At 38.1% G+C, this 10,234-nt stretch overlaps 2 protein-coding genes across 2 annotated transcripts; both read right to left on the reverse strand.

The window, feature by feature from the left end:
• Window positions 1-2,892: 2,892 nt before the first annotated feature.
• On the reverse strand, window positions 2,893-7,097 carry LOC112182359 (OVARIAN TUMOR DOMAIN-containing deubiquitinating enzyme 12). Its single transcript, XM_024320843.2, has 11 exons — window positions 6,837-7,097; window positions 6,209-6,564; window positions 5,876-6,117; window positions 5,218-5,291; window positions 4,426-4,480; window positions 4,256-4,330; window positions 4,063-4,136; window positions 3,921-3,969; window positions 3,505-3,589; window positions 3,356-3,412; window positions 2,893-3,262 (listed from the first exon to the last, which is right to left on the reverse strand). The coding sequence occupies exons 2-11, from the start codon at window positions 6,543-6,545 to the stop codon at window positions 3,213-3,215; spliced, it is 1,098 nt and encodes a 365-aa protein (XP_024176611.1). The 5' UTR covers window positions 6,546-6,564; window positions 6,837-7,097; the 3' UTR covers window positions 2,893-3,212.
• Window positions 7,098-8,760: 1,663 nt separating this feature from the next.
• On the reverse strand, window positions 8,761-10,071 carry LOC112169850 (serine/threonine-protein kinase PCRK1). Its single transcript, XM_024306911.2, has 4 exons — window positions 9,856-10,071; window positions 9,467-9,748; window positions 9,259-9,363; window positions 8,761-9,114 (listed from the first exon to the last, which is right to left on the reverse strand). Exons 1-4 carry the CDS (start codon window positions 10,069-10,071, stop codon window positions 8,761-8,763), a joined length of 957 nt encoding a protein of 318 aa, XP_024162679.1.
• Between the last annotated feature and the right edge of the window lie 163 nt (window positions 10,072-10,234).

The raw sequence follows: 10,234 nt of genomic DNA on the forward strand, positions 1-10,234 counted from the left end.
TTGGCAGTGGTGGCAGAGGAGTTGGCATAGGCAGTGGAGGCACTGCACCCTTGGGAACTGGAATCAATGGAATTGATGTCTGCAACAGGTGCCTGGCGCCGAAGCTCATGTCAATGCTTGACAAACACAATGCTGCTACCATGATAGATAATAGGGAACAATGCTTGAGGCCTGCCATATTGGTTGAAAAGTAAGGAACTGTATCTGCCAATCTGTGTTTCTTGTTTGAGTTGAAAGAAGAATGAAGGGTATTTATAGAGAGCGAGGCCCCAAAGTTCTCAAGGTTTGATGAAATCTAGCTGGGGTAGTGTGGAGAAGTGGTACTGGCCGGGTAGCTTACCTTCTTATATAGTTTGGAAGCCTACTCAAGTTCTTACCTACCTACACATTACTTTCTTAAGGTAAGCAGTCTATCACCTAATGTAGAGAGAGTTTTATGTTTGAACATAGATGTAAAGAGAGTTTAATCAAGTAACCATTTTGTTTACTTCACAATACAGTTGATGGACATACATACATACATATACATATATATATATATATATATATATATATATATATATATATATATATCAGATCCTATCCAGAGCGGAGTTCCGCTCTGAAATAAACACGCTTCTTCGAGTTTTGGGTCGCTTTTTTGTCGCATATCCACATCTCGACCGTTCAGTTTTTAGATACTAGTGTATAGATTATCTTTGCAAATTTTCAGTCAAATTGATGATCGTTAAGGTATCTAACTTGCTTAAACCAATCGACAGACTGAATCTGTCAACCTGAACCGTACTAGCTTTAAGGCAATAATCAATGCCTTAACGATCATCAATTTGGCTGAAAATTTGCAGAGATGATCTATACACTAATACCTAAAAACTGAATGGTCGAGATGTGGATGTGCGACCGAAAACTCGAAGTTCACACTTTAATTTCAAAGCGGACCTCCACTATGGATAATATATATATATATATATATAGCCGTTCGAGAGCGGACGCCCGCAACCCAGAAAAAGTGTGGACGTTGCTACTCCGACCTTGATCGAGCGGTGACGGCGCGGCGCGGCTTGCCGGAGGGAGGCCAGGGGTAGTCTGCTGTCGGGTGGAGTCGCCGGTGACTGGTTTTGCGGTGCTGCACAGAACCTGCAGTTACAGGTGAGGTGGTTGCCCAGAAATCGGCAAGCCCGACCTCCTCCGACCTCAAACGGTGCCCTGCAAGCCCCACGCCACCGTCGACGCCTGGAAGCCGCCTACTGCGTCGACTTCCGCACTTTAGCGACAGTGTGGACGTCCGCCCTTGATATATATATATATATATACACAGATCCTATCCAGAGAGGAGCTCCGCTTTGAAAATTAACGTGTGAAGTTCGAGTTTTGGGTCACTTTTCGGTCGCATATTTACATTTCGACCGTTCAGTTTTTAGGTGCTAGTGTATAGATCATCTCTGCAAATTTTCAGCCAAATTGATGATCGTTAAGGTATCTAACTCGCTTAAACCAATTGGCAGAATGAATCTGTCAACCTCAACCGTACTAGCTTTAAGTCAATTATCAATGCCTTAATGATCATCATTTTGGCTGAAAATTTGCAGAGACGATCTATACACAAGTACCTAAAAACTGAACGGTCGAGATGTGGATATGCGACCGAAAAGTGACCCAAAACTCGAACTTCACATGTTAATTTTCAAAGCGGAGCTCCTCTCTAGATAGGATCTGTGTGTGTGTGTATATATATATATGTATATAGTGGCTTGAACGATATCTATCGGTCTGGTCTTTTAAAGTGAAGAGAGCGATCAGAAGACAGAAAACCATCATTCTCCAAAAAAAAAAAAAAAAGGGACAGAAAACCATCAAAAAGTTGTAATGGAAAATTTATAAAATCATAGACTCATAGTACACAAAATCATAGCAAATAACTATAGTGGCAAATTTATGTACAGAAATGATGGCCAAGTTCACAAAACGAGTGACACGATGCAATACATTCATGCAATTTTGTTTATGTACTGAAACTCCCCTTCTTATTAAGGAAAAATGAAATGACATCTCTTAACAGAATTGATCTCTCTGCTTAGTTCCATAAATTTACACCCTTTTTCATTTCAAATACAAATTAAAAAGTATAACTTAGTAACTTATGCACTGCAATGACTGCATTTAAGCTTGGCTGCAATGTCAGGAACTATCGAATCTGATATCAACTTGTATGCATGCTGCATCATATGACTACCATCCCAGTTGATTCGTCTCGCACAGTTAGTACAAGCGTGTATTCCAGGCTTTTCCCAGGTTCACACCCTAGACTAAGTGCCTTGGGGAAGAACATGAATGCACTGTAATAATCTGTATAACGATCGATAATCACATTAAGGTGTTGTTTCTTCAAGTCCTCAATTGCTCTCTGAAGTAGGTCGTTGTGAGTGGTTGTGAAAGTTTCTTCAGGGATTGGAAAAAGCCATTAACGAAAGGCAGTAGTAGCAGACGATGGTATTTCTCTTTTGAACTGCTTTATATTTAGAGGGTCATTGGCTTTAGTGCTGTGAAAGTGGTCTTAAAAGCCATTAACAAAACAACACCCTTGTCACAACGACCTGCTTCAGAGAGCACTTAGAGTACCATTGTCTGCTACTGCTGCCTTTTAATATGATCAATTTGATAGTGGTTGTCTTATGTGTTTTAGTTTAGAAGGATGAATTCTCCTACGAAAAATAAATAGATAAAATCCGCTCCTAGATAGCCGTCCACGTGTGGTAATGGAAAAATCAACGTTGACCAGCTTAGAGGAGCTATCTGGTGATTTTTATTTGGTCAAAATCAAATAGGGTATAGAACCACGTTTTATGCATTTCACAAATAATTTCAAGGCACGAGTGAATGAACAGCAAGAACTAGGGAATAGAAAAGATAATATTAATATAAGAGAACTGTTTATGTACAAAAATGAATGACAAATGACCTAAATCAGAGGTGAGGTAAGTAAAAGAAATCAAAGAATGTATACTATTTACTGTGGAACTAAAGCAGTGAGGAAGCAAGGGAACCATGCCAAAGCCAATTCTGAAGGTTGAACATGCAACAGTTTTCAGCCTCTGATCCTGGGAGCCGAAGGTATGAAAATGCCAACACAAATTGAAACCTCCTCAACAGAATAGTTTGTGTCAATCGCGGGATACTCACTTCCAAAGTTCTACCATTTCTTCTTTTTGTGCTTAGAAGTTCCACCAATGCTTCTTTTTCTGTAAGCTGGGCGGAGGAAGTTCTGAAGACAAAATCCAAAACAAGAGTAAAAGATATAAGTTGACACCCGAAAGAATCTTGCTGAAATCTTACACAAGGCCAGTTATTCCTTTACCTCCTTCAGGATAGATAGAATTGTAGTGCACCTCAGCCCAAAAGCTCAAGCAGATAACTGCACAAAGTAAAGTATAAGTACACATATCCAGTGACAATGGAAGGCGACAGCAAAGTAATGTTGGGAGTATTACTTCTAAAAATTGTTACCTCTACTAGATTTTGAAACATGTGGAAGGATCTCAATATAGCATGTATCCTTGAAAGAAGTGATAACAAATATCTTGACACCATACTGCAGAAATTAAAACGTAGAGGACATATCAGTATCAATAATAGAATTAAGAAAGTAATAACACGCTAACTTGTAATATACACTTATGGTGCCTACTTTTAGCACTTTTACAAAAGTACCAGCAATTGTAATTGCTTGCATCTCACCATAGAGGAGAGAATAAGTAGCAAACTTAAGAGCTGAAAGTTGCTTCTAAGTTATTAGAAGGCCCAACTTCCAATAGCAAAATTACATATGTACAAACATTGAGTTTGATCACAGCAGCCTAAATGAAAAGGTGCGTTTTTAAAACAACTAAGAGAACAAACTAGCAAAAAAGAGTGTCTTATACCGAATCTGCAGCAGCCTGCAACGTGACATGGTCGCCCCATTCACCACTCCTAATTTATCCACGTCAAACAGAAAATAGGTAAGCAAAAAACTAATCATAAGGTTTAGGATAGAAAGCAATGAATACAAAGATTGGCACATACTTGCTCATTTTCTTTATGTAATCAACATAACCCATCGGAACATAACCATCATATATTTCGGGGTGATTCTTGAGCTGAGGAAATCAAGAGTCATTCAGAAATCAGATGATGATAAAAAGTAAATTAACAATAAACACTGCAAAACTATTTACTTTGAATCACTGAATATCCACTCACTGAAATGCCAACCAACCTGTTGAATAATTTGATCTCTTACAAGGCCATGGTATTCAGAAGAACGATATAGTTGATCTGATAAAGCGCGAAACTGGAAAAACACCAATAGTGAGAAACTCTCAAATTAAGTAGAGGGATTCCACACTATTACAAATCAGAAAACTAAAAATTCAAACTAACACCAACCTGACAGTTCCCATCTCCCGAGATCTTACACTCCACCAACTCATACAACTTCAGTCTAGTGAAAGAAAAGTTGAAAAGAAAAAGACCATAGATCAGAAGTGAAGCACCACAGACGAATTCTATAGAAACAGACAGCAGGCAAAAAGGAGGCACTGAATATCCATCTCGAGAAATTTTTTAAAGACAGCAACTATTACAGAATGTAAATGGAAATGATGTTGGAATATCCCCAAGGATGCAGACACAGGCACACAGACAGAGGAAGTAATGTGCTTGATGTGATGTCAAAAGCAGCAGAAGAAAGAAAATAAGCACTTCTGTCCAGAACATTCCTCAATTCATTACTCTCTCCCCGTTATATGTGTATATATGCTCCCAACTCCACCCCTTCTGATCCAGATATGGTGCTAAGGTTCTGTGTTTTAAACTTTCGATTGTTCTAGACCTTTGACTGCATGCCGTGCAGAATAATATAATCACCCTTTAAAACAAATGATTACTAAGTTATGAAAAACATAAAATATTTGAACTTTGAAAGTATTAAGATAATAATAAATTCATTTTTTTTATAAAAAAAATCTAACGAAATGTGCAACGTTAGAGTCCGCAGTCCATCCATCACCACTGAGAAACCTATCTCAATTTAGCTATTTTTGGTAGTTTAACAAACTGGCAAGTTTACTGAAAAACATAAATAAAATTGAATACACAAAGGATTTGACAATATATCCCTGTAGACAATTCATCACTCATACACAGTAAGGATGAGATAGTAGAAATAACACAACACACCTTTCAATAAGCCTCTGATGATCTGATATCTCTTCATCAACTGTGGGTATTTTCTCATTCGTTTTAGGAATATGCTGCCAAAAGAATCATGATTATGTGAATCCAAGTTTGTTGCAAAAAAGAAAAGGGAAGACAATTAAAATTTTAACATTGTGAGCAACTGGAAACTAAGAAGCAATAAAGTTGCAGAGAAAACGGAAAATTGAAGAATACACATCTGATACATGCCCACTCATCCCAACTAATAGAAGAGACTCTTTGAACCAATTTAAAAAATAGACTTCTAGTCTGTGTTGAGTGAGGCTGAGATTTTGCCTCACTGCCACATGTCACAGGCTGGGCTGAGCTGTGCTCAAGTTATAAGCTTGCAGCTTTGATTTTTCATACATATTGTCTAGTTTGTTTAGGTGCTAGATCCTTTACATAAGTAATTACACTACTCCCATGCTTGATGTAGCTCACAACTTGGTGCATGCAATTGTTTTATCAATTCCATTATTATTTTTTCTTTTGCTTTTTTTTCTTGGGAGAAGAAAGGGATCTGATACAAAAACATAAGGCAGGACCAATAAGCAAAACCACTGGAAGAGAAAAATGCCTGCAGATAATGCACAGTACAAATAATCCTTCTTTTATAAAATGGAACAAATAAACTTACAGGAACAGGAACCATCTGATTCAATCTTCTCCCTACTTCACCATCAAGAGCATACTCATCTGTTATATCCCACGGATGCAAAAAGTCTTCCCCATCCACCGAGTGCTCTCCATCACTGTTTTCATATGCTTCCCCATTTCCATTTCTCCTAGGACCATCCCCCTCATTTTCCTGATTTCTATAATCATCGTTGTCCATCATCCTGCCAAAATCTAACACTGCATCCTGAACATTTTCAAGCCCTGCAGATGTGCAGCATCTAATCACAATAAGTCCAACAAATACACAACACAAACAACTGAACTAAACGAGAATGTCAATCTTTTCCCATACCAGAACCATTGTGTCTGCTTGAAGGACCGAGCCAATCCTGTGCAAGAATCGACGCTTGCAAAGGCGCATCTCCGTAACTAGAAACTCCCGCGGCCTCTTCCTTTGCAAGTCTAGATAGCTCTTCTTGCAACGCACGAGCTAAAACCTCATCGTTCTCCACACTACAAGGCTCAACATAACCTTCGTTTACACACTCTACTTGACTAGAGTCCCATTGATATTCAGTAACAGTACTTCGAGAAAAATCATTCGAAAGGGTACAATCCAAGAGATGATGCAAACCCCAACGAACAACATCCTGATCAAGGTTCCAATTTGCCATGTTCTTGTATAACATTCCACCTGATCAAGCAAACCTAGCAAACAGTACAAACCATAGTCCTCATAAGCTATATTGCAAATGATTAAATCTAAAGTAAACTCATAACCACATTCAAATCCCATCTCAAATCTCAATCACAACCCCACTATCAAAGTCTGAACTTCCCAAACTTCACCCATCAAAACACATACGGAACCTAAATCACAGAAATCAAACTGCCACAAAAAGATTGAAACTTTATGAAATCTAAAACATACCCAGAACAAGAAATAAGATTCTGAACATTAGCGATGATGTAAAACGCACCTTTCAAATCAAAGTCAGGATCTTTCAGGATGAAATAACCTTTGGGATGAACGGGCAGTGTAATGCACGCGCCACCTTGCCTTGGTCGCCGGGAAACTTTGGGACAAGAAAAGAATAATATAGGACCGAGGAAGAGACAGAAACTTGGGGAACTCGAAATAAAGAAACCGACGACGTTAGTTGGTTTTTGTTGAAAATCCAAAAGTTGTGTCTGGTTTTATATACATGGCCCCCGGTGGTGTGAAAGCGAAACCGCCGCTTTATCATTTGGGACACGGGCGAGCAGTGGCGAACCCGGGTTTTTGCCGGTAACCTGGTTGAGATGACACGTGTCGGGTGTTAAGATTGATAAAGGGTATTAAGGAGATTAGCTTTTTGATGGGAGATAAAGTCTGATGGAGTGTCAGTGTGTCACGCCTAATTGGGAAGCCTATAAGGTGGGGACGACGAATGTAGCCTCAATCTTTGACCCTTGAAATTAGTGGGGCTAGTTTGTCCTGTTTCTTAATTAATTGCGCACATAATCAACCTGAATAAATTGTAGTCTTGGGGCTTTAATCAAGAAGATCTCATACTATTTTTTTTTTTTTTTTTTTTTTTTCGAGATCACCCGAAATTTTTAAAGAATATCTACGCTCCAAGATTAATTTGTGTCGGGAGTTATGTTAAAACGCTTCCCCCCCCACTCCGGCCACCAATGATAGATTGGGATCGTTTCAAAAAAAAAAATTTATTGGAATTCGAACCCGCTTATACTACACTTGAAGGCTTTTACCAAGTTTTTTTTTTTTTGGCTAGATAGAGAAAGTTATGTTGGATAAATTATCAGGTTTTAAATTTAAATCCTCATTGGGTGTGCTAGCTAATGATGCAGCTGATTGGCTTGGTTGTCAAGGTAGAAAGAGAATGAATTTGGTTGTCCTCTGGTGCTTTTGGTGATGATTCTCAAGAATGATGTGCTAGTGCCACTAGTTATTGATGTAGAGCATCTCCAAACAGTGAAAGTCATAACTTGTCTAAAACTTAATTTATTAGCTATATTTTCAAACTTTTTCTTCAACAGTGTTAGCTATTTATAAGGTAAATTAGAAAAAATTGAAGTTGAAAATGTTTAACTTTTTATTAAATTTGGCTGGACATTTTAGCAAAAGTGAAATTTGACTTCCAAAATATGATGCAGCTACTAAAATGAAAGAAAAAAAAAATATTAAAAACCTAACATGTTCTTCAAAATAGCTAAAGACATCTCCAATAAACTACTTATTTTAAAATAAATTTAAAATTTAGTTGATTTTAGGATAAAATTCTACTCCAGCAAAATACCCAAAAATTAAATTTAACTTTTACTAAATTCTCTAGCTATATTTAGCTAGAGAGGAGAGATAATTTATAACTAAAACTTAAATTTTTGAATGTTGAAAATAATTTAAATTGAGATTTAGCTTACCTTGTTAGAGCATAACTCAAAAACTAACTAGCTATATTTCATGTTTAACTACTGTTAGCTATGAAGATAGCTATCACTGTTAGTAATGGTCAAGGAGCCAAAATAAAGAATCTATTAAAGATGCTCTTAATAAACTAAAATGATTTTTGGATGTTTTATGTTGTGCGCCCTACTAGTTTTTTTACCATTTCAATAAAATTCTCATTGTCAAAAAAGAAAAGGAAAAAGTGAATAGCAGTATAGCACTTCTATGGTGTATGAGTATTGTCCCCTCCCCCAGATTAAAATCCTGGCTCCACTCTGAGACTAAAAGTAGAAATTAGGTTACAGGGCTTCGATTAGCTGCTAGTAGATAAGACAATTTCGATCCTACTTCAGAACTACTCTTCATTCCCAGTCAAGAATTTATGCTTTCAACTTTTCCTATGTGCTATATATCACAAAAACAAGCTAGCGGCTCTCCATCATTTTAAACGATCAAATTTCTGCTGTCTCTGCCATTGTAGACACCATTGCAAGGACCTCACTCATTTTTGGTCGCTTGTTTGGCTCTTCCTGCAAGCAATGATCAGCTGCAAGTGCTGCTAGTGCCATTGCCGATTCTGCAGAATACCTTCCTTTAAGCTTGGGGTCTATCATCTTCTCCAACTTGTTTCTGTCGGAGCTCCATAATTTCTTCAACTTTTTCGTCAGGTTTCCATCAGATGGCTGGTTACCAGTTATGACCTCCAAGATAAAGACGCCATAGCTCCACACGTTGCTCTTGGACGTCAAGTCGCCTCTTAGAAGGAGTTCAGGAGCTTCATAACTCACAGAAACACATGTAACGTCCTGTATCAAACAATATAATAATGTCCTATTAGTACTAGAAGGATTATACTTTCAGACGTATGTGATTCAAATTTTCTTCATCGTTGAGAGGAATAAGCTCAGAATGGTTAATTATCAAACGTTTAATGATCGAACCAGACATACCATCAAGTTTTCATCGAAAGGACCTAGTGTTGCTGTCGCGTACTCTGACAATTTGGCATTTACGTTCTCATCCAAGAGTATGTTAGAGGACTTAAAAGACAGTATCTGCAAGATCCATGAAGAAAGCCAGAGTAATTAAGCATCAATCCACTAGAAGTAAAATAATTTAGTTAGTTAATTAGTTAAAGGATGATATGTACTTAAGTACCTTGTTATCTAATGAATCATGAAAATAAGCCAAACCACGAGCAACATCTCGGAGTATGTTGAGCCTCTTTGCCCATGAAAGAGGTTGATGCCGCCCCTCATGTAGATAGTCATGTAAATTTCCATTGCATGCATCTTCTTCCACTATAAATCGTACAGGCTCTACATGTCCCTTCTTCTTCTTGTATCGAGTGGCACAATATCCCACCACTTTAACGAAGTTTGGATGATCGTCAATAGCTGATACTTGTTTTGTGAGCTCCCCCGCCCACTCTTCGTCGCTCTGTCAATTACATTATCGGAATTAATTCGAATGAGTGAACAAAAGTAGTGGAGAAGGACTTGATGAGTTGGCCAGAACTAATGAGTTAACAATTAATGTATACGTACTTTTGCCTCAAGAGTAGGTCCTCGGGTGATCCTATAGACCAGTACATGAAGTTTTGTTTTGTTGGCATTCTTGATCACTCCCTTAAAGATCTCAGCTCCAAAATCTCCCCCTCCAACGTAGCGAGACGAGCTGAAATTCTTGGTGGCCTTCTCGAGCTCTGAGAGTTGGAAGACTCTGAGGCCGTGTGTACTGGTGAGTTGCGTGTAGGGATCCATAGCTAGCTGCACTTGATCTGTACCTGTTCTTTCTCTGAAGTTTGGTTGTGTGAAGAATGCAGCACCCAACTCTTTATAGACTCCCTATCAGGGGTTCATGAATCAGGAATTATATTAATCCTAATAGGTTTATCCTAGCTCTTCTGTTTTCCTTTCCTTTTCT

This window comes from Rosa chinensis, chromosome 1 (assembly GCF_002994745.2).
Source record: "Rosa chinensis cultivar Old Blush chromosome 1, RchiOBHm-V2, whole genome shotgun sequence".
Taxonomy (NCBI): Eukaryota; Viridiplantae; Streptophyta; class Magnoliopsida; order Rosales; family Rosaceae; genus Rosa; species Rosa chinensis.

Bases quoted from the DNA above. Each gene is read 5' to 3' on its own strand.
- LOC112182359 (XM_024320843.2), bottom strand. From the start codon at position 6,545: ATGTTATACAAGAACATGGCAAATTGGAACCTTGATCAGGATGTTGTT. The intron at 3,413-3,504 runs GTAACAATTTTT...TACTTTGTGCAG, and splicing joins TGTTTCAAAATCTAGTAGAG to TTATCTGCTTGAGCTTTTGG. The intron at 3,263-3,355 runs GTAAAGGAATAA...TTTTGTCTTCAG, and splicing joins TTCTATCTATCCTGAAGGAG to AACTTCCTCCGCCCAGCTTA.
- LOC112169850 (XM_024306911.2), bottom strand. From the start codon at position 10,071: ATGGATCCCTACACGCAACTCACCAGTACACACGGCCTCAGAGTCTTC. The intron at 9,749-9,855 runs GTACGTATACAT...TGTAATTGACAG, and splicing joins GACCTACTCTTGAGGCAAAA to AGCGACGAAGAGTGGGCGGG. The intron at 9,364-9,466 runs GTACTTAAGTAC...TGGATCTTGCAG, and splicing joins ATGATTCATTAGATAACAAG to ATACTGTCTTTTAAGTCCTC.